The following is a 24,417-nucleotide window of genomic DNA, read 5'->3' on the forward strand; positions in this document are numbered from 1 at the left end:
CCCAACCATCTTACAGGGCAGATAGTGCAGCTTAATTGTCATGGGAACATGCTTAGAGTCCAGAGCCTGGGTGTGAATCCTGGTTGTTGTGTGACTTTGGGTAAGCAACTTAACCCCACTGCTCTTAGATTTACTACAAAATTGTGACAATTAGATTACTTCTGGACTTCCCTGGTGGTGCAGTGGTTAAGAATCCCCCTGCCAAGACAGGGGACACGGGTTTGAGCCCTGGTCCGGGAAGATCCCACATGCTGTGGAACACCTAAGCCCATGCGCCACAACTACTGAGCCTGTGCTCTAGGGTCTGTGAGCCACAACTACTGAGCCCACGCACCGCAACTACTGAAGCCTGCACACCTAGAGCCCATGCTCCACAAGAGAAGCCACCACAATGAGAAGCCCACGCACCACAACGAAGAGTAGCCCCTGCTCGCAGCAGCTAGAGAAAGCCCGCGCACAGCAACAAAGACCCAATGCAGCCATAAATAAATAAATAAATAAATAAATTCATTTAAAAAAGCAATTAGATCACTTCCTTCATTGACAATTAAATTAAATAACAGATTATAGAATTCAGCATAGAATCTAGCACATAATAAGTATTCTGCTGAGGTTAACAGTTATTAAAATTCAGTGCAATTGATCCCCAATTAAAAATAAGGGAATGCAGAGAGGTTATATAATTTATTCAAGGCCACACAATAAATTGCAGAGATGAGACTCAGCCAAAGCCCTTATTTTTTACATTTTGGGTCTCTAAACATATTGTTATAGATGTAACTGTTGGATGAATTTGAAGGATACTTATTATATTAATCAGTGCTTTTAAACTTTCTCCTTGGCTGGGTAGGTCCTCCAGTCCAATTTCTTTGCTTGCCATCCACATCCCAGAACACCAGATTGAATCATCCAGAGTGTGGGTGTGGCCTGGTGAAGGGTGAGACCACATTAGTCCTTGGTCTCCAGCTGCCTCTCCATTGAGAAAGAAACAGTTATCTCATTGAGACAGGGACCTTGCTTGGGTAGGTGAGCCAGGCTCCCAAAAATTGTAAAGCTGGGTCCACTCATTGAATTGTGAATCCTGTCGTCCTCTCCCTCTCACTGAGCCAAACCTGAAAGCTGAGCTCTTTGTGTCTAATCTGTTTGTATGTGTGTTTTTAATTAGCTTGTTGAATTACTCTCTTAAAGATGGCGGAGAAGTCTCAAGGAGACCAGGAAAAGAGCAGGAGAGACATGCTGAGGTCCACCAAGAGGACATGGGCTCCCCTGGATGAGCAGCTGCCCCCTGGCTCTGAGGAGGAGAGCCACAGTCTCACCACCCCCATGCTGGGTGAGAACGGGCCCTCAGGGCTATTTGAATCCAACCTACTGTGAGTGGTGAGGGATATGGGGGTTTGGGGCTGGGGGCAAATGATTTTGGAACAAACACTTGACTTTGAAGATACCAGTATTCCTGGCATGATACCAGAAACTTCTATGAAATGGGCACATCTGACTTGCCCTACAAGCACCTAAGACACAGACCTTCTTGATGGAAACAGACCAACTAACGAATGAACTCTGCTTCCTTTCCACTCCAAGATCCCCTCATCCTAAGTCCCCAGGATCATAAAGCTATGTGGAGTCCATGCCAGAGACATGAAGCTTCTTGTAGGACATCAAACATTTTATTGAAAGGCTTTTATTTGCTGGGTCTTGCACAAGGTGTTGATAATAATTTTAATTGTTTAAAGAGTAATAAGTAAGAAAACACTTCTCCCTTCACTGTGATTTTTTGTTTGTTTGATTTTTTATGATGTAACTGTTTGATGGCTTTTCTTCTTTGCCCACCACCAATTTATTCTATCCCTTCACAGTACCTCAGTTGAAGACTAAGCACCTCCCATGTCCACTTGGCCTTTTTGGTTCACCAGACACCTTGTGAGGGGGTAATTCAGGTACCTCACTGCTTCGTAGGATAAAGTCAAAGAAAATAAGCCCAGAGTAACCTGTAACCAACCAGAATGGAAACAAATATTTACAGGAAAACTACTTTTATATCCTTTCCTTTTTGCCTGTTGACTATTTGTTGAGCCAGTGATAAAGATCCACCTTAAAAGACTAGATGCCTTTTTAACACAGGGTGCCTTTGGCAATTCTGGGACTGTAGTGCAATTTGCCCCTGGAATGAATGCAAATTTGGTTTCTAACCTGGCAGAGAACTCCTTGCAAATGAACATCACTGGCTAGCTGCCTTATGTAAATGTGATTCAGTAAGGAGAGGCTCCATGAGATTTATATCCAACAAGAGAAAGACAAAAGTCTCCTATGCTTTTTTACCCTTTGTATTCACACCAGGTAATTTTAAAATTATTCTAACATCTCTTGCTCTTTGGTGATTTTTTTCCTTTTCACATTTTTTTCTTTCTCTCTCTCTTTTTTTTTTAAGTTAGTCTTTTGGCAAGTTTACACTTCATTTTCAGGAAAAGCTGATTATGGAAAACCGGAAGTTTTGCCTTGGGGAAAAAATGAATATGCTTATAGAAGCATGTGACTAAATACTAGGAAACAGACCTATTGGGTGGTGGCTGAATAACAGGGTGAGATCACTTTAGCTGGTTATGCTTTGACTGACTGGTCTGTTTCTCATTAGTAGAAGATTCCAAACAAGAAAGTATTCAACACTGGCTGGACTCTGAATTCTTGTAAGTGTTTCTTTATGCCCTTACCCATCCTTCTTGCAAAGATCCATGAAAACATTATGGGTAATTCTTCTGGGACAGGTGTGACATGTAGGGATTTTCATTTAACTGGGTGTTTGAAGGATTACTCTGTTATTGCAAAAGTTATATATCGGTTTAGAAGTACAAAATAGAATAATATTATTTCAGCCCCCAGCTGTTCATTGGTTTCCAAAAGTCCTCTTGTAATAAAGCCTAACTGCATAACTCTGTTTAATTAAGGAGCAATTTAGCATAATTTATTTACACACATTGTTTGACTCACAATACTTTTGTTTCTTTATAGTGTCTCTGTAAATGAAAACCTTCAGCCAGTCATCAACAACATTGGTAAGACCAGAGAACCCAGAAGCAGTTATGCTTTGTGGACCTGAGTAGGAGATGTATTAAAATGTTTGTGTGAATAAATCTTTTAAAAATGAGAATTATCAGAGGTTCCTAGAAATGGAAAAAAAATCTCAGAAACCATTCAGCTCACTTTCTTTAATACTTAAGGCAAGCTCAGAAAGGATAGGTGTTATCCAGCAGCAAATTGGGGGCTAGAAACAAGGACTCTTGCCATATCATTAGCTCAGACTCTAACAGAAAACTCACTGGGTCTGTGAAGACATTTTGCAAGGATGTAATTATAGAAATGAAAATGAAATTGTTTAATTTTTCCTCACACTGTATTGTACTTTTATTTCTAAATCTAGTTTCTTTCTATTCTTCAGTCTTAAAATTATATTGTCTCTTTCTAATGATGCATTTGTTCTCAAAAACAACAGATGACTGAATTCTATAGCAAACAGTACAAATATGTATTTCCAAAGCAGAAAATATATCACACTTGTTACATTGAGATTTGATAAGAACATTACAAGAAGAAAAAGAAATTTAACTACAGGTCTCACAGTTTACATCTTCATTAAATCAAATACGGTATTTCATAGAATGTAAGCCTCCTCAATCATAAAATACACCCACATTTTAAGTACCACTCCAATAGGAAAATAAAGCAACCATCCTTGTCATCCCTGTCAATTATAACTAGGCATTATAGTAGGCAACATTGACTACTAGACACATCCTGATTTCATAGATGTTAAAATGTGAAAATAGTGTGTTTTAAAATTGATGTAATGCCCTAAATAATGCATGTAAAAATAACATAATTAAGGAGTTTAATGATTAGAGGGAAAATTATTAGTCTAATTGCTACTTACTTGGCTGGTTTTAATTATTTCACTTCCTTCGCTGCCACTTAAATTAAGATTGACCATTGGCTACAAACCAGTTTAAATTTAGGAATTTTTACTTTAAAAATCTAGGTATATCGTTCAAATTTCCTCCTTTGCCAAGATTCTTTATTTTTTTTAAATATAAAAAGTTCCATGATGCCAAAAATCTTGAAGATGTTTGCCAATAAATTGAATTTAAGTACCTTTGTTCCTGACAGTTTAGTCTCATGAAAAGGCAGGAAGTTAAGAAATATAGCCAGCATTTAATATCCCTCTGATACTTCATCTTGCCCAGGTTATAGTAGGAGGCCTGGCACCAGTTCTGGGGTTGTCAGTAACTATATTAAAAGCTTCACTTCCCAGAAATTAAGACAAATCATGGCCCTTCCTCCTTTGAATCAAGTCAATGAAGTAAAAGCGTGAGGTGAAGAGTTGGAGGAAAGAAGGGTAACAAGATGACTCTGAGATCAGACATGCGCAGTTTCTATTTGCCAGGTCCTTTGTCTTTAGCGAAGTTTTTAATAATAATGGAATAGCTTCTTACAAGTTTAATTGAGCCTTCACTTTTACAAGGCCCTTCCTCATCTATCATATTTTAAACTCAGTAACCTGTGTGGTAGCAAGGCTGGTGTTCATCTGTGTTTGCAGGTGGAGAATCTGGGTGATCAAGTGCCACTATTTTTAGTTACAGCTGGTTGGAGGTGTGTGGAGGGACCTGTGGCTGGGCATTCTCTCAGCCCCTCTGTGTGCTGGTTTTGCTGCAATGAGCTCAAGGCACCCTGAGTTTAGGGAAGCCAAGGACCACACCAGGAAGTGGAAACTATAACAGTAGTAGCAGAAACTGGAGACCTGAAGGTCATGAGAGGTGTGTCAGAGAGAAAACTGTGGTGAAACAAAAGGAACTGAAGAAGAGAAAGAAAAGTAGTCTCTGCTAGAGGCAAAATCCTGTAAAAGCTCCCACAATCTCAGTATGATGTAGAGTGGTGCATTCGTTCCTAGGTAAGCCATAACCAATTACCACAAACTTGGTGGCTTAAATCAGAAATTTGTTTTCTCACAGTTCTGAAGGCTGAAAGTCTGAAATCAGAGTGTCAGCAAGGTTCTCTTTTAAGGAAACATTTTAAAGTTCTTTAAATCCTGCAACCTTTTGGGGGCACTATATAGTTCAATCATTATATCTTCTAAGGGAAGAAAAATAATACAATGTCAGGTGGGAAATTATTATATATAAGTATGTTTCACTGTAGTGATTTTTCTTTTATTTCAAGTATATTTTCTTAGAGTTTCAGGTTTGATTCTCTTGTATGTGCTTTAATATCAGTCACTATGGCAACAAGATTTTAAATGCTGTCTGTAGTATAAGTAAAGGGAAAAATGGAGAGAATAAAACCTTAAAAGAACAACAAAAAAAAAGTGTCAGCAAGGTTATTCTCTCTCTGAAGGTTCTAAGGGAAGAATCCTTCCTGGCCTCCTTCTTCTGGTTCCCATCAAACCCTGGCATTCCTTGACTGGTAGCTACATCATTGCATGCTCTGCTTCTGTTTTCACATGGCTGTCTTTTCCCTGTGAGTCTTCTCTATTCTCTTAAGGACCCCAGTCATTGGCTTTAGGATTTATGGCTCACCCTTATCCAGTATGACCTCACCTTTACTAATTATATCTGCAGAGACCATATTTCCAGATAAAGGATATATTCTGATATGAAATTTCAGATACTGAAATGAAATTTGAGGGGGATACTACTGAACTGACAACAAGTAGAAACCACTCTGAGGCTGGTTTCCCTCAGTGATCATTCTGAGGCTTTATACATTAAAGTAGTAACAAGATCCAAGTGCCTGCTCATCTTCCAGGTGACCCAGTACCTCCCATGGAAAGCATTCTAGTGGACCTCAAATAAAATGAAGAGGTGGAATAAGGCTTCAGTGGCCCTACTGCTGATTTCCTCCTATGTCTTGAGATGGCCAAGGTCAGGTCTTGGCTTCTAATGTTGATTTTTTGGCTTTCATGCTGCTCTGCAGCTACCTAAAGTCTAATTTTTTTTAAAGTCTAATTTTTATTAAACTGGAATCTGGTTGGCCTATCTTGTTCACCACCATTATGATAGGTAGAGCTCCCAGAGGGGAATGAAATTAGTACATGTGGAGAGCACACAGCCTAGGTACTTTCTGTGTATATTATCTCATTTACCAGAACCATCTTCTGAGGTGGATATTATCATTATTAACTTTTTCAAAGAGGAAAATGAGACTCAGAAAGGTTAAGTAACTTGCCCAAAGTAACCCAGTTAGTAGATAAGTGAGTTGAGATTTGAACATGAGTCTATCTGACTCTGCAGCCACGTTTTCTCTCTAGAGGACTATAGTATAATTTACTATCCGTGTTATGCATGGACACTCCTGGAAGTATCCTGGGAGGAAAGCTCTGCATCAGTGTCCCTGCTAGAAAAGTCAAAGCATGAACAATGTGGGTCAGTTCACTAGCATCTACTTCTCCCTCCAGGTCTTCTGACTCTTGTGCACCAGATTTTACAGTCACAACTCAGTCCTCTTGAATTTAAATGTTTTGAAGTAGGACAACGCTAATTTTTTAAATGTCAGTCAAGTATCCGTAGAAATGAAAAATGGCCACATCTGGATCTTAAAATAAAAAAGATGCATCGAATTAGTTTTCTAGAAATTCATAAGAAGCCCATTCTACCTTAACTCCAGAAATTTTAAATTATGAGAAACTAAACGCTTGGAAAATCGACATGAGTGAGATACTAGTGTTTAAGAGTTAGAAAATTCCATGGTTATTGTTTTTTTTCCTGAGGTTCACTAGGTTTCTGATCCCTATACATTTCAGACTCAAAATTATAATTAGTAATAATTAGTAATTATCATATATTGAGTGCCTGTTGCATATTTTAAAAATATTGTGAAGTATTTCTCAAGCAAGGTGATTGATTAACCTCATTAAATATTGAAGAAACAGAGACTTGGTAAAGTTAAGAGATTTACCTAAAATCACATAAAGCCAAAGCCATGGACACATGATTTGAATTCCGTTTGATTTCAAAGTTCATGCTTTTTTTTTTTACCAGAAACCAATATACTGCATACTGGTGTAAATCCATGGCCATTAATTTTATCCCTAGCTTTTCCTTATTTGTGTGAGCCAAGCTTGGATGGCAAAAAGGGACACTTCCATTTAAGGGTTTTTTTTGTATTGATAAAACCTTATTTCATTTACACTTGAGGTACATAAAGAAGATTTAAATATTATTAATTAAAAATAATTGTAGAGAGGGCAGAAAGCAGAAGCAAGAAGTACTACAATCCTGCAGCCTGTGGAACAAAAACCACATTCACAGAAAGATAGACAAGATGAAAAGGCAGAGGGCTATGTACCAGATGAAGGAACAAGATAAAACCCCCAAAATCAACTAAATGAAATGGACATAGGCAATCTTCTAGAAAGAGAATTCAGAACAACGATAGGGAAGAAGCTCCAGGACCTCAGAAAAAGAACGGAGGCAAAGATCGAGAAGATGCAAGAAATGTTTAACAAAGATCTACAAGAATTAAAGAACAAACAAACAGAGATGAACAATACAATAACTGAAATGAAAAATACACTAGAAGGAATCAATAGCAGAATAACTGAGGCAGAAGAATGGATAAGTGAACTGGAAGACAGAATGGTGGAATTTACTGCTGTGGAACAGAATAAAGGAAAAAGAATAAAAAGAAAGGAGGACAGCCTAAGACACCACTGGGACAACATTAAACGCAACAACATTCACGTTATAGGGGTCCCGGAATGAGGAAGAGAAAGGACCTGAGAAAATATTTGAAGAAATTATAGTAGAAAACTTCCCTAACGTGGAAAAGGAAATAGCCACCCAAGTCCAGGAAGCACAGAGAGTCCCATACAGGATAAACCCAAGGAAAAGCATGCCGAGACACATAGTAATCAAATTGGCAAAAATTAAAGACAGAGAAAAATTATTGAAAGCAGCGAGGGAAAAATGACAAATAACATACAAGGGAACTCCCATAAGGTTAACAGCTGATTTCTCAGCAGAAACTCTACAAGCCAGAAGGGAGTGGCATGATATATTTAAAGCGATGAAAGGGAAGAACCTACAGCCAAGATTACTCTACCCAGCAAGGATCTCATTCAGATTCAATGGAGAAATCAAAGCTTTACAGACAAGCAAAAGCTAAGAGAATTCAGCACTACCAAACCAGCTCTACAACAAATGCTAAAGGAACTTCACTAAGTGGGAAACACAAGAGAGGAAAAGGACCTACAAAAACAAACCCAAAACAATTAAGAAAATGGTCAGAGGAACATACATATCAATAATCACCTTAAACGTGAATGGATTAAATGCTCCAACCAAAAGACACAGGCTTGCTGAATGGATACAAAAACAAGACCCATATATATGCTGTCTACAAGAAACCCACTTCAGACCTAGGGACACATACAGACTGAAAGTGAGGAGATGGAAAAAGATATTCCATGCAAATGGAAATCAAAAGAAAGCTGGAGTAGCAATTCTCATATCAGATAAAATAGACTTTAAAATAAAGAATGGTACAAGAGACAAGGAAGGACACTACGTAATGATTAAGGGATCAATCCAAGAAGAAGATATAACAATTATAAATATATATGCACCCAACATAGGAGCACCTCAATACGTAACGCAACTGCTAACAGCTCTAAAAGAGGAAATTGACAGTAACACAATAATATTGGGGGGCTTTAATACCTCACACCAATGTACAGGTCATCCAAACAGAAAATAAGGAAACACAAGCATTAAATGACACAATGGACCAGACAGATGTAATTGATATTTATAGGACATTCCACCCAAAAACAGCAGATTATACTTTCTTCTCAAGTGCACACAGAACATTCTCCAGGATAGGTCACATCTTGGGTCACAAATCAAGCCTCAGTAAATTTAAGAAAATTGAAATCATATCAAACATCTTTTCTAACCACAATGCTATGAGATTAGAAATGAATTACAGGGAATAAAAAAGGGAAGAACACAAACACATGGAGGCTAAACAATACATTACTAAATAACCAAGAGATCACTGAAGAAATCAAAGAGGAAATCAAAAAAATACCTAGAGACAAATGACAATGAAAACACGACAATCCAAAACCTATGGGATGCAGCAGAAGCAGTTCTAAGAGGGAAGTTTATAGCTATACAAGCCTACCTCAAGAAACAAGAAAAATCTCAAAAAAACAATCTAACATTACACCTAAAGGAACTAGAGAAAGAAGAACAAACAAAACCCAGAGTTAGCAGAAGGAAAGAAATCATCAAGATCAGAGCAGAAATAAATGAAATAGAAACAAAACAATAGCAAAGATCAATAAAACTAAAAACTGGTTCTTTGAGAAGATAAACAAAATGGATAAACCATTAGCCAGACTGATGAAGAAAAAAGGGAAAGGACTCAAATCAATAAAATTAGAAATGAAAAAGGAGAAGTTACAACAGACACCACAGAAGTAGAAGTACAAAGCATCCTAAGAGACTACTACAAGCAACTCTATGCCAATAAAATGGACAATTTGGAAGAAATGGACAAATTCTTAAAAAGGTATAACCTTCCAAGACTGAATCAGGAAAAAATAGAAAATATTAACAGACCAATCACAAGTAAAAAAATTGAAACTATGATTAAAAATCTTCCAACAAACAAAAGTCCAGGACCAGATGGCTCCACAGGTGAATTCTATCAAACATTTAGAGAAGAGCTAACACCCATTCTTCTCAAACTCTTCCAAAAAATTGCAGAGGAAGGAACACTCCCAAACTCATTCTATGAGGCCACCATCACCCTGATACTAAAACCAGACAAAGATACTACAAAAAAAAAGAAAATCACAGACCAATATTACTGATGAATATAGATGCAAAAATGCTCAAAAAAATACTAGCAAACAGAATCCAACAACACATTAAAAGGATCATACACCATAATCAAGTGGGATATATCTGAGGGATGCAAGTATTCTTCAATATATGCATCTGGGTAAAAATTAAATAATAATGAAATTAGTACCCCAAATTTGATAGATTATTGCCTCCGTCTTGGTGACACAGGGTCTATTGCAAAGCATTGCCCATAAGTATTTCTGGGATTCATCAGAAGATGCCTCACACGTTTTCATGAATGAGTTCATTTCCATTGTCACTGCTTCTACTCCAACAGATTCCCCTGGGTGTCAACATATGGACAATTCATGTTTCATCACTCCCTAAGCATCATTTTTTCTTTTCTTTTTTTTTTTAACATCTCTATTGGAGTATAATTGCTTTACAATGGTGTGTTAGTTTCTGCTTTATAACAAAGTGAAATAGTTATGCATATCTCTTTGCTCTTGCATCTCCCTCCCTCCCACCCTCCCTATCCCACCCCTCTACGTGGTCACAAAGCACCGAGCTGATCTCCCTGTGCTATGCAGCTGCTTCCCACTAGCTATCTATTTTATGTTTGGTAGTGTATATATGTCCATGCCACTGTCTCATTTTGTCCCAGCTTACACTTCCCCCTCCCCGTACCCTCAAGTCCATTCTCTAGTAGGTCTGCATCTTTATTCCCATCTTGCCCCTAGGTTCTTCATGATCTTTTTTTTTTCTAGATTCCATATATATGTGTTAACATACGATATTTGTTTTTCTCTTTCTGACTTATTTCACTCTGAATGAGTCTCTAGGTCCATCCACCTCATTACACATAACTCAGTTTCATTCCTTTTTATGGCTGAGTAATATTCCATTGTATATATGTGCCACATCATCTTTATCCATTCATCTGTTGATGGACACTTAGATTGCTTCCATGTCCTGGCTATTGTAAATAGAGCTGCAATAAACATTTTGGTACATGACTCTTTTTGAATTATGGTTTTCTCAGGGTATATGCCCAGTAGTGGGATTGCTGGGTTGTATGGTAGTTCTATTTTTAGTTTTTTACAGAACCTCCATACTGTTCTCCATAATGGCTGTATCAATTTACATTCCCACCAACAGTGCAAGAGGGTTCCCTTTTCTTCACACCCTCTGATGATGACCATTCTGACCGGTGTGAGATGATACCTCATTGTAGTTTTGACTTGCATTTCTCTAATGATTAATGATGTGGAACATTCTTTCATGTGTTTGTTGGCAATCTGTATATCTTCTTTGGAGAAATGTCTGTTTAGGTCTTCTGCCCATTTTTGGATTGGGTTGTTTGGTTTTTTGATATTGAGCTGCATGAGCTGCTTGTAAATTTTGGAGATTAATCCTTTGTCAGTTGCTTCATTTGCACATACTTTCTCCCATTCTGAGGGTTGTCTTTTCGTCTTGTTTATGGTTTCCTTTGCTGTGCAAAAGCTTTTTAAGTTTCATTAGGTCCCATTTGTTTATTTTTGTTTTTATTTCCATTTCTCTAGGAGGTGGGTCAAAAAGGATCTGTGGTGATTTATGTCATAGGGTGTTCTGCCTATGTCTTCCTCTAAGAGTTTTACAGTGCCCCGTCTTACATTTAGGTCTTTAATCCATCTTGAGTTTATTTTTCTGTACGGTGTTAGGGAGTTTTCTAATTTCATTCTTTCACATGTAGCTGTCCAGTTTTCCCAGCACCACTTATTGAAGAGGCTGTCTTTTCTCCACTGTATATTCTTGCCTCCTTTATCAAAGATAAGGTGACCATATGTGTGTGGGTTTATCTCTGGGCTTTCTCTCCTGTTCCTTTGATCTATCTTTCTGTTTCTGTGCCAGTGCCATTCTGTCTTGATTACTGTAGCTTTGTAGTATAGCCTGAAGTCAGGGAGCCCGTTTCCTCCAGCTCTGTTTTTCTTTCTCAAGATTGCTTTGGCTATTCAGGGTCTTTTGTGTTTCCATACAAATTGTGAAATTTTTTGTTCTAGTTCCGTGAAAAATGCCAGGGGTAATTTGATAGGGATTGCATTGAATCTGTAGATTGCTTTGGGTAGTAGAGTCATTTTTCACAATGTTGATTCTTCCAATTCAAGAACATGGTATATCTCTCCATCTATTTATATCACCTTTAATTTCTTTCATCAGTGTCTTATAATTTTCTGCATACAGGTCTTTTGTCTCCTCAGTAGGTTTATTCCTAGATATTTTATTCTTTTTGTTGCAATGGTTAATGGGAGTGTTTTCTTAATTTCACTTTCAGATTTTTTATCATTAATGTATAGGAATGCAAGAGATTTCTGTGCATTAATTTTGTATCCTGCTACTTTACCAAATTCGTTGATTAGCTCTAATAGTTTTCTGGTAGCATCTTTAGGATTCTCTATGTATAGTATCATGTCATGTGCAAACAGTGACAGCTTTACTTCTTCTTTCCAATTTGGATTCCTTTTATTTTCTTTTCTTCTCTGATTGCTGTGGCTAAAACTTCCAAAACTAGGTTGAATAAGAGTGGTGAGAGTGGGCAACCTTGTCTGTTTCCTGATCTTAGTGGAAATGGTTTCAGTTTTTCACCATTGAGGACGACGTTGGTTGTGGGTTTGTCATATATGGTCTTTACTATGTTGAGGAAAGTTCCCTCTATGCCTACCTTCTGGAGGGTTTTTATCATAAATAGGTGTTGAATTTTGTCAAAAGCTTTCTCTGCATCTATTGAGATGATCATGTGGTTTTTCTCCTTCATTTTGTTAATATGGTGTATCACGCTGATTGATTTGCGTATATTGAAGAATCCTTGCATTCCTGGGCTAAACCCCACTTGATCATAGTGTATGATACTTTTAACGTGCTGTTGGATTCTGTTTGCTAGTATTTTGTTGAGGATTTTTGCATCTATGTTCGTCAGTGATATTGGCCTGTAGTTTTCTTTCTTTGTGACATCTTTGTCTGGTTTTGGTATCAGAGTGATGGTGGCCTCGTAGAATGAGTTTGGGAGTGTTCCTCCCTCTGCTATATTTTGGAAGAGTTTGAGAAGGCTAGGCATTAGCTCTTCTCTAAATGTTTGATAGAATTCGCCTGTGAAGCCATCTGGTCGTGGCTTTTGTTTGTTGGAAGATTTTTAATCACAGTTTCAATTTCAGTGCTTGTGATTGGTCTGTTCATATTTTCTATTTCTTCCTGATTCAGTCTTGGAGGTTGTGCTTTTATAAGAATTTGTGCATTTCTTCCAGGTTGTCCATTTTATTGGCATATCATTGCTTGTCGTAATCTCTCATGATCCTTTGTATTTCTGCAGTGTCAGTTGTTACTTCTCCTTTTTCATTTTTAATTCTATTGATTTGAGTCTTCTCCCTTTTTCTCTTGATAAGTCTGGATAATGGTTTATCAATTTTGTTTATCTTCTCAAAGAACCAGCTTTTAGTTTTATTGATCTTTGCTATCGTTTCCTTCATTTCTTTTTCACTTATTTCTGATCTCATCTTTATGATTTCTTTCCTTCTGCTAACTTTGGGGTTTTTTGGTTCTTCTTTCTCTGTTTGCTTTAGGTATAAGGTTAGGTTGTTTATTTGAGATGTTTCTTGTTTCTTAAGGTAGGATTGTATTGCTATAAACTTCGCTCTTAGAACTGCTTTTGCTGCATCCCATAGGTTTTGGGTCATCGTGTTTTCTTTGTCATTTGTTTCTAAGCATTTTTTGATTTCCTCTTTGATTTCTTCAGTGATCTCTTGGTTATTAAGTAGTGTGTTGTTTAGCCTCCCTGTGTTTGTATTTCTTACAGATTTTTTCCTGTAATTGATATCTAGTCTCATAGTGTTTTATCGGAAAAGATACTTGATAAGATTTCAGTTTTCTTAAATTTACCAAGGCTTTATTTGTGACCCAAGATATGATCTGTCCTGAAGAATGTTCCATGAGCACTTGAGAAGAATGTGTATTCTGTTGTTTTTGGGTGGAATGTCCTATAACTATCAATTAAGTCCATCTTGTTTAATGTATCATTTAAAACTTACGTTTCCTTATTTATTTTCATTTTGGATGATCTGTCCTTGGTGAAAGTGGAGTGTTAAAGTCCCCTACAATATTGTGTTACTGTCAGTTTCCCCTTTTATAGCTGTTAGTATTTGCCTTATGTATTGAAGTGCTCCTATGTTGGGTGCATAAATATTTACAATTATTATATCTTCTTCTTGGATCGATCCCTTGATCATTACGTAGTGTCCTTCTTTGTCTCTTGTAATAGCCTTTGTTTTAAAGTCTATTATGTCTGATATGAGAATTGCTGCTCCAGCTTTCTTTTGATTTCCATTTGCATGGAATATCTTTTTCCATCCCCTCACTTTCTGTCTGTATGTGTCCCTAGGTCCAAAGTGGGTCTCTTGTAGACAGCATATATACAGGTGTTGGTTTTGTATCCATTCAGCCAGTCTGTGTCTTTTGTTTGAGGCATTTAATACATTTACATTTAAGGTAATTATCGGTATGTATGCTGCTATTACCATTTTCTTAATTGTTTTGGGTTTATTATTGTAGGTCTTTTCCTTCTCTTGTGTTCCCTGCCTAGAGAAGTTCCTTTAGCATTTGTTGTAAAGCTGGTTTGGTGGTGCTGAATTCTTTTAGCTTTTGCTTGTCTGTAAAGGTTTTAATTTCTCCATCAAATCTGAATGAGATCCTTGGTGGGTAGAGTCATCTTGTTTGTAAGGTTTTCTCCTTCATCACTTTAAATATGTCCTGCCACTCCCTTCTGGCTTGCAGAATTTCTGCTGAAAGATCAGCTGTTAACCTTATGGGGATTCCCTTATGTGTTATTTGTTGTTTTTCCCCTGCTGCTTTTAATATTTGTTCTTTGTATTTAATTTTTGATAGTTTGATTAGTATGTGTCTTTGCGTGTTTCTCCTTGGATTTATCCTGTATGGGACTCTCTGTGCTTCCTGGACTTGATTAACTATTTCCTTTCCCGTATTAGGGATGTTTTCAACTATAATCTCTTCAAATATTTTCTCAGTCCCTTTCTTTTTTTCTTCTTCTTCTGCAACCCCTATAATTCGAATGTTGGTGCCTTTGATGTTATCCCAGAGGTCTCTGAGACTTGTCCTCAATTCTTTTCATTCTTTTTTCTTTATTCTGCTCTGCAGTAGTTATTTCCACTATTTTATCTTCCAGGTCACTTATCCGTTCTTCTGCCTCAGTTATTCTGCTATTGATCCCTTCTAGAGAATTTTTAATTTCACTTATTGTGTTGTTCATCACTGTTTGTTTGCTCTTTAGTTCTTCTAGGTCCTTGTTAAACATTTCTTGTATTTTCTCCATTCTATTTCCAAGGTTTTGGATCATCTTTACTATCATTATTCTGAATTCTTTTTCAGGTAGAGTGCCTATTTCCTCTTCATTTGTTTGGTCTGGTGGGTTTTTGCCTTGCTCCTTCATCTGCTATGTGTTTCTCTGTCTTCTCATTTTGCTTAACTTACTGTGTTTGGGGTCTCCTTTTCGCAGGCTGCAGGTTCGTAGTTTCTGTTGTTTTTGGTGTCTGTCCCCAGTGGCTAAGTTTGGTTCAGTGGGTTGTGTAGGTTTCCTGGTGGAGGGGACTAGTGCCTCTGTTCTGGTGGATGAGGCTGGATCTTGTCTTTCTGGTGGACAGGTCCACGTCTGGTGGTGTGTTTTGGGGTGTCTGTGGCCTTATTATGATTTTAGGCAGCCTCTGTGCTAATGGATGGGGTTGTGTTCCTGTCTTGCTAGTTGTTTGGCATAGGGTGTCCAACAGTGTAGCTTGCTGGTCATTGAGTGGAGCTGGGTCTTGGTGTTGAGATGGAGATCTCTGGGAGATTCTCACCGTTTGATATTACGTGGAGCTGGGCGGTCTCTTGTGGACCAGTGTCCTGAACTGGGCTCTCCCACCTCAGTGGCACAGCCCTGACACCTGGCTGGAGCACCAAGAGCCTGACCGCCACATGGCTCACAATGAAAGGGAGGAAAAAAAAAGAAAGAACGAAAGAACAAGATAAAGTAAAGTAAAATAAAATAAAGTTATTTAAAAAATTATTATGAAGAAAAAAAATTTTTAAGTAATAAAAAAAATTGACAGACAGAACCCTAGGGCAAATGGTAAAAGCAAAGCTCTACAGACAGAATCACACACAGAAGCATACACATACACACTCACAAAAAGAGAAAAAGGAAAAAAATATGTATATCGTTGCTCCCAAAGTCCACCTCCTCAATTTGGGATGATTCGTTATCTATTCAGGTATTCCACAGATGCAGGGTACATCAAGTTGATTGTGGAGATTTAATCCACTGCTCCTGAGGCTGCTGGGAGAAATTTCCCTTTCTCTTCTTTGTTCGCACAGCTCCCAGGGTTCAGCTTTGGATTTGGCCCCGCCTCTGTGTGTAGGTCGCCTGAGGGCGTCTGTTCTTCACTCAGACAGGACGGGGTTAAAGGAGCAGCTGATTAGGGGGCTCTGCCTCACTCACGCCGTGGGGAGGGAGGGGTGCGGATGCGTGGCGAGCCTGCGCAGCAGAGGCCAGCGTGACGTTGCACCAGCCTGAGGCGCGCCGTGCGTTCTCCCGGGGAAGTTGTCCCTGGATCACAGGACCCTGGCAGTGGCAGCTGCACAGGCTCCCGGGAGGGGAGGTGTGGACAGTGACCTCTGCTTGCACACAGGCTTCTTGGTGGCTGCAGCAGCAGCCTTACTGTCTGATGCCCGTCTCTGGGGTCCGCACTGATAGCCTTGGCTGGTGCCCGTCTCTGGAGCTCCTTTAAGCGGCATTCTTAATCCCCTCTCCTCACGCACCTTTTGGGAGGTCTGAGGTCTTCTGCCAGCGTTCAGTAGGTGTTCTGTAGGCGTTGTTCCACATGTAGATGTATTTCTGATGTATTTGTGGGGAGGAAGGTGATCTCCGCGTCTTACTCTTCCGCCATCTTGAAGCTCCTCCCGGAGCATTAGTTTTTCTTGTGCTCCTCTGGGTACTGCCTTTGAGTCCTTATAGTGCTCTAGTTCTTGCAGAATTTGTAGAAACATTTTTCTATTATACTGAATGTAGGGATCTAGGCAGCATGACTAGTGTTCTGTGTCACACAAAACTCATGATGGAGGGCTTCCCTGGTGGTGCAGTGGTTGAGAGTCCGCCTGCCGGTGCAGGGGACACGGGTTTGTGCCCCGGTCTGGGAGGATCCCACATGCCGCAGAGCGGCTGGGCCCATGAGCCATGGCCGCAGGGCCTGCGCGTCTGGAGCCTGTGCTCCACAACGGGAGAGGCCACAACAGTGAGAGGCCCACATACTGCAAAAAAAAAAAAAAAAAAAAAAAAAAAACTCATGATGGAAATAAACTTTCAGCTTCTTCCTGCAGCCCATATCTCTCCTTGAGCCTTAGACTTAGTCTGGAGACTAGAGAACAAACATGCTATCAACTTCATTTCCTTGTCCATAAGCACACAACACTTCTGACAAATGCCCTTTTATTCCATTCTTCAGTTATTTAACAAATATGTATAGAATGCCTCCTCCAAACTAGACACTCCATTAAGATTGGAGATAGCAAAGAAGAAAGATGCAGTGGAGATAGACACAAAAAACAAATAAATGTGTAATATGCCAGGAGTATAAATGGCCAGGGAAGGTATCTTAGATAAGGTTAGCTGTGAGTAGCTACCTGAAAGAAGTGAAGTTACATGACATTTGCTTATTTGTAGGATGAGCTGCTCCATGCAAATGAGACAGCATGTGCAAAGGCCCTGGGGTGGGAATGTACCCTCTGTATTCCAAGAACAGCAAGGAGGCCTGAATGGTTGCAGCTAAATGAGCAAGGGATACAGTAAAGAGCTATGAGTTCAAGAATTATTCAGAGGCCAAATAATTTAGGGCTATATGTATCCCTGTAAGTACTTTGACTTTTATTCTGAGGGAAAAGTGAACTTTTAACATGTTTTATAGAAAGGAGTGGCATAGTCTTGGTTCTTTTTAACAGGACAGCTCTGGCTGCTACTTGGAAAATGAACTCTGCTGGGGAAAATTTTGAAGCAGGAAGCCCAGTTAGGAGGCTAAGGAAATAATTCAGAGGAGAGAGGATGGGGGCACAGACCAGGGCAGTAGCAGTTGTTGCAGAGAGAAGTGCTAGATTCTAGATATATCTGGAATATAGGCAGGACAGGATATGCTCATGGATGTAGGGTATGAAAGAGAGAGAGAGAAGTCAAGGATGAATGCAGTGGATTTTGCACAAGCATCTGGGAAGATGCATGGTTATTTATTGGGCTGGGAAGAACAGGAAGTATCAGGCTGGTGGTAAGAGATGCAATTTTAGGCATGCTGTGACTCAAATACCTAATAGATACCCAAGGAGATACTAGTAAATAGGTATACATCAGTACGAATTGGAAATACAAATCTGGAGTTCAGGGGAAAGTCCGGGAATAGATAAATGTTTGGGTCTAGTTGGCATATAGATGATGAAAGCCAGAAGTCCAAATAAGGTCACCAAGCAAGTGCACAGAGACAGAGAAGAAGTCAGGAAGATATGGAAAAACCAGCAAGGGAGGAGGAGAAGGAGTAGGTCATGAAGAAAAAAGAGGACCAAGAGAAAAGTGTCTGGAAGATGGGTGAAGTTAGGGTATCAAGGAGGGAGTGATCCACACTGTCAACTGTTGTTAATGTGTCGTATATGATGAAGAATGAGAATTGACCGTTAGGTTTGGCAATTAGGTCACTGGTGACCTTGAAAAGAGCTATTTCAGAGGAACACTGGAGGAGAAAGCCTGATTATACTGCTTTCAAGTAAAATGGGAATAGAAGAAGTAGAAACAGAGAAGTATTTGGAGGAGTTATGAGGTAAAAGGGAGCAGTGAATTAAAATGACAGCTGGAGGAGAGGTGGAGACAAAAGATATTCTCTTCCAGGAATGAGAGCTATTGAGGCAAAGTGTATTGGCTGATGGGAATGTTGGGAATGATCCAGTGGCCAAGAAGTACTGAGGTGGTCGTGGCACCTTCCCCTGGCTTCCCAGAGCCATTGGCAGAGCCTGGGTCTCCCCTCTGGGACCTTGCCTCCTGGGGCTTTGAGGTCTCTTGCACTGAAACATCACTTACCCAGGATTATTTACCAATAGAAATCATTTGGGCTTCTCCCTTCGTGAAAAATAACTTCCCTTGCTCCTTCCTTCCGTATGAACATCAATAACTGTAGAAAGTTGGACAGCTGCCCATACGGCTTGAATCCCGAGTCTCACTAATGCACTTCACAAAAGTTTCTCACCTTCTGCCCTGTCTTCTGACAAACATTAGGGTATCTTAGCTGAGTGGTCCGACAGTCTCCTTTTGATGTATCTCCAGGACACCGTCTGCTCAGGGCACATGACAGGAAAGAGCCTCATGGGCATCGTTCAATTTCTTTCTCTTTTCACTTCCCAAGAACCACCACCACTGGGTACAAGTTAACTCCTCTTGGTCACCAACTTCACAAGCAAACAAGTTTGATTCTTGGTTTGAGCACAGTAAGGATCCACAGACCTTCCTATAATCACAAACACAATAGGACATTCAGAGCCTCTTTGGGGTCAGCGGTGGTACCAAAGGGATCATGGTCATGGATGTTAAATTTCCTCCTCTCAGGCTGCTGACTCATTCCTAATCCCAGGTTTCATATTAAAATTGTGCATAAGAAAGCTTGGAGAGAGGAGCTGGACTGTGGCAAACCCATTCCCACCACCAGAGAACAAATCCAACATCAGCTCTGCCTGACTGTGGAGCATACCATCCTGATGCTGCATGGGCAGACTCATACATTGAGTACATGTGTCAACATGTGGGTTTATATCATGTGTGCTTGTTCAACAACACATCCACGCATAACTGCGAGTAAAAAGACCAGAACGATCTCCTACAGCAAAAAGACAGTTTCTATCAAAGTTCTGCTTGGTGCCATTGATTATTTGATGAGTGGTTAATTCATTTGTCCTTTTTAATATTTAGACATTTCTTCTCTGATTCTCAGAGAGGTCCCTGAAGAGTAAACTAACCCCTTTTGGGGACTTCTCTGGTAGCACAGTGGTTAAGAATCTGCCTGCCAATGCAGGGGACATAGGTTCAAGTCCTGGTCCGGGAAGATCCCACATGCCACGGAGCAACTAAGCCAGTGCATCACAACTACTGAGCCTGCGCTCTAGAGCCCGCGAGCCACAACTACTGAGCCCATGCACCTAGAGCCCCTGCTCTGCAACAAGAGAAGCCACCGCAATGAGAAGCCCGAGTACCGCAACCAAGAGTAGCCCCCGCTCGCCACAATTAGAGAAAGCCCGCGCACAGCAACGAAGACCCAACGCAGCCAAAAATCAATCTAAATTAATTATTTAAAAAATTATTAAATAATAAGAACTTACAAGATCAAGTTCTAAATTTGTTGTCTATATTATAAGAATGTTTATAATATGAAAGCATAATGTTTATCAAATGAAAACATTCAAAGCAGAGAGCTATGCAAGGTGGAGGATGCAAAGATGTAGAATATATGACTCCTGCTCTCAAGTATGTCACTCTGACTTTCCAGGACCCTTACAATGTGAATATAACCTGTTCCAATTTTCTATAAGACTGTCTAGTCTTTTATCTCCTCTCATTATACCTAGTTCTTTCTCTTTCTTCATCCAGTTCCTCCTGTCTTAAAGTCTTTCCTGTTCCTTTTACCTCTTGCCCTTCTTTTGAGGCTTTACCCAAGTCCCATATTCTCTGTAAGGCCCTTCCTGACATCTGCACTAAGAGACTCAGTCTCTCTTCTGAACATCAGTGACATCCATCATGGGTTCTACCCATATGACACTTGGTCTGTGCTACCTCAAATTATTAGTATATGATCGGCCTCATTAACAAAATTGTAAAGGCCACTGAGGCAAGAATCATCTCACACATCTGATTTCCCTAAAGCTAGTCAACAAAAAGATCGTAGTAAAACTGGTCCATAATAAACATGATTTAGTCAGATTGAGCAATCTTCAAAAAAAGGTGAGACTTGAGCTAGTTAATCAAAGATACGGTTTTGAAAAAACAAAGAGACAAAGCAAGTCGATGTCATTTCCTGGAAGCAATAGGAGCTTGAATAAAGGCACGGAGTGAGAATCAAACTGAATGTGTGCAGGAAAGCATATAGGGTGATAAGACTAGAGAAAAGCTTTCACGCTAAGGAGCAAAGGGAGACATGTTTCTGTTAAATAAGGTGTGGTCAGGTTATAAATGCCTTAAAATCCAGAAAGAGGGAATCACGCTTGACGTCTTAGGACAGGGATGGCAAAGAAGTGTCATCTCAAGTTTCAGCCAAAGGATGGGTAGTTACAGCTGGGGTCTGTGTTGAGTAGAACTGTGAAGCCATATCTTTGTTCACCTGAATAGAGGGTCATGAATAATAAGTAATAACTCCACAGGTGCAGCATTGGGGAATTGAAGCAGGTGTGTCTCACATTTGCTGTCTCTACTGTAATGAGTTATGAACGGTTTCTAAGAAGAGAGATGACAGATTCCAGTGTTTATCCTGGCAATGGGAAGAAGGTGCACCCTTTGGGAAGAAGCTATTTATGACCTCAAGCTTGGGGTGATGAGAGCTTGGGCTGGGTGTCAGCAGAGGAATAGAGAAGAAGAGTCCACAGCATCTGGAAAATAAACAGCTATCTGGGTTAAGAAGAGCAAAGCATCACAACTGGCTTTAAAGTTCTGAGCATGAAGGTCAGGGAGAATGTCAGTGTCTCTTTTTTTTGTAAGAATATAGTTTAATAAATTGCCAACTGAGACAAATAAACCCTGATGACTGCCTCTACTAAGTGTCTTGGTCATGCAGGAGTTAAATATACAGAAAGCTGCAGAATGCTATTATTTTAGAGCCCTGTGAAAATGCAATTTGATTAGTCTATTGGACGATATTCCAAAGAACCAAATGTCTTCCATGAATCAGTCAGAAATGCTTAGGAAAACCAAAATAAAAAATGCTTTCCAAGCCAATAAAGGTGCTAATTAGTGCCTTCTGCATATCTCACTACATCTTCTCCAGTAATACATTTTGCAGGGTTAAGTGCAGTGTCTGCTGCTTCAGATGGCAGAAGTCCACCTAACAGTAGGGAGGGTGGCTGGAGACTCAAGTATCTAAAAGGGAATCAGAACTGGCGTTTTAACCCATGCAATGGGATGTATTGAGTAGAGCAGGGAATTTTTTTTTTCTCACTTTAATTTTCCTTCAGACCAACCCTTAGGAAACTTGAGGATAGGAGGACTTGAATTTTTTCTTTCTTTCTTTGTTCCCTCGATGCTTTTAGAGAGTAAAATCTGGCTTTAAAAACCTAATAAGAGTGCTATCTTGGAAGGACAAAGAAATGGAGAAAATATCAGAGCCAAGCACTCAGAGAAGCCAGTGTGGATTTGAGCAGGCTTAGCAGGCAGGCTTCTGTGGTGAGCACAGGTGCATCTGTAAGGGTCCCACCTTCTACCTGAAGAAGTTTGGGGAAATCCGGGGTAACAGGAGCAGTTTGTTTGTCCCATGATGGCATTCCCTAGGTGTCAAATTTGTGCTCTGATCAGAGGTCACAGACTTAAATGCTTCTGTGAGCCAGGCAGGTGAGTGCTAATGAACCAGGCAGGCGGGGAGACTGCAGAGAATTGCAGAGCGCATCACCTCCAGCAGATGTTGCCCTGAAGAGACCTGAGCCAGGGCTGCTGGATCTTCTGGGTTTTAACAAAAGCCTAGGAATACCAATGCTGCTGAGAACTGGGCTACCAGCTTCAGGTTCATTGTTGAAAACAGGCAAGGAAGGGCCTGACCCTGACCAGCTTGTCCTCAGGTTCCAGGAAGTTTACCTTACAAATTAACAAAGTGGAAAAAAAAAAAAAGCTAAAGTAAAACCAAAAAAACCTCAAACAGGCAAGGAATAATAGTTTCACACAGTCCTGTGCAAGACTCAACTGTCAGCGTCCAACACTGGGAAGGCCAGTTCCTGTTTCCACAGTCATCAGGAAGTAAACACGTAGTAATGCTGAAAATGCCCCTTGGTCTCCCAGGACTCAGGGTGTCCAGGGAGTGAAAAATGGAAATGAAGCAGTGAAGCTAATTAATTTTTGATAATTATATTACAATTTTAAAAATCAGGCTTGTCTTGTGAGTTTAAAAAATTATATCGATTTTCCCTGGCTTCATTTTCTCCAGAATCTAAGCTTGGCAGCAGAGAAGGCTATGTGTCTGAATATATTGGCTAGAGATAGACATTTGTGTCATTTTAAACAAGATCAAAAAGAGTATAAAGAGTCTAACAAAAGATGTAAAAGCTATATCTGTATATCAGTGAGTGCGAGATTCAGGTGAGGGGGGTCAAACATCCTGCCCAGCCCCTAGGTGTCGGCGACAGCTGGGCCTTAGAGGGCCCGCTGATGCTAAAACTGTGTAAGGCTTTCATGTGTGTCATCAGACCAGAAAACGCCATGGTGAACTAGCCAGGTCCACTTTGCACGTTCCTTAGAAAATATGTTTCCTTCAGGGGCTTCTTTTCCCCTTTGGGGCTGCCCTTGGTTTCCTGGCAACCAGATTGCTCCTGAACCTGGACTGCAGAGCTGCAGCGTGTGATCCGTGGAATGTGGCTACTAGATCTGTGTGGGCACTAGAATCTCATGAAGAAGCCCTGAGTGAAGGGATGTGGAATTTTATGGATGACTTAGATTTTCTGTGGGGCTAGGGTTTTTGAAAACTCAACAAGGCTGAGCTAACTCTTTTCATCAGTATCTGAAAATGGTTCATTTCCTGTCCGACAGTTTGAGCAATTCACTGTGGTCACAATGCCAGACCCCTTGGCCCGGACGTATACATCCGTTCACGTGTTCTAGGAAATCCAGAGCAGTAGCAGACAACCAGAAAAGACAGGCAGTGGCAAGGGTGGCGGTACTGGCAGAATATGAAGCCAGATGTCCTAGAACCCCAGAGTATTTTATGCACGAGCAGCTCAGAAATTCCAGAATTCTCTGGATGAGCTAACTAGGCACAAATGGAGCCTGCCTTTGTGAGACACATGCAAAGCAATAGATGGAGATGGTGGGGGCAGGGAGAAATAGACAAAAAATTGCTGAAAATGATAAATATTTATTTTAACCTTCCATTTTGGGCAACCTATTATTTAATTCATCAAGTCATTACAACATGACTGCCAAAAAATTATACTGTGCTTGCATCTATAACATGATTAATAAAGTGGCAAATAGGCTTTCTCCCATGTGACAACTTTAATCAGTTGGCATTGGCTTTATGGTTTGAGAAGCTTTGAGACTGAGTTCAGTGAGCAAGAGTGCTGCAGTGGATTAGCAATGCCTGCCTAGGTGAGAGATTTGGTGTTGAATAGGTGATGTTTTTCAAACTCTGGATTGTGGAGGTGACTGACAGAGTGAAGGAAGAGCTAAATGGGAGACCACTCTGCCCAGAACAGCACTCCTTTTATCTATTTAAACTGCTAGAAATTTGCAAAAGAATTCCTCACTAAAACCCATAGTTTTAAAACTACTTAGGTAATGGGCAAAAGA

General features: G+C 39.9%; 1 protein-coding gene across 1 annotated transcript in view; it reads left to right on the forward strand.

Annotated features, from left to right (window-relative positions):
- Positions 1 to 24,417, forward strand: part of ITPRID1 (ITPR interacting domain containing 1) — a 104,987-nt gene that overhangs the window by 30,534 nt on the left and 50,036 nt on the right. Inside the window, 3 exon segments of the mRNA XM_082632438.1 lie at positions 1,189 to 1,330; positions 2,633 to 2,684; positions 3,007 to 3,050. Of these exon segments, the coding sequence (XP_082488564.1) occupies positions 1,189 to 1,330; positions 2,633 to 2,684; positions 3,007 to 3,050 (238 nt within the window).

This window comes from Mesoplodon mirus (genome assembly GCF_964341445.2).
Source record: "Mesoplodon mirus genome assembly, chromosome: 9".
In the NCBI taxonomy this organism is placed as follows: domain Eukaryota; kingdom Metazoa; phylum Chordata; class Mammalia; order Artiodactyla; family Ziphiidae; genus Mesoplodon; species Mesoplodon mirus.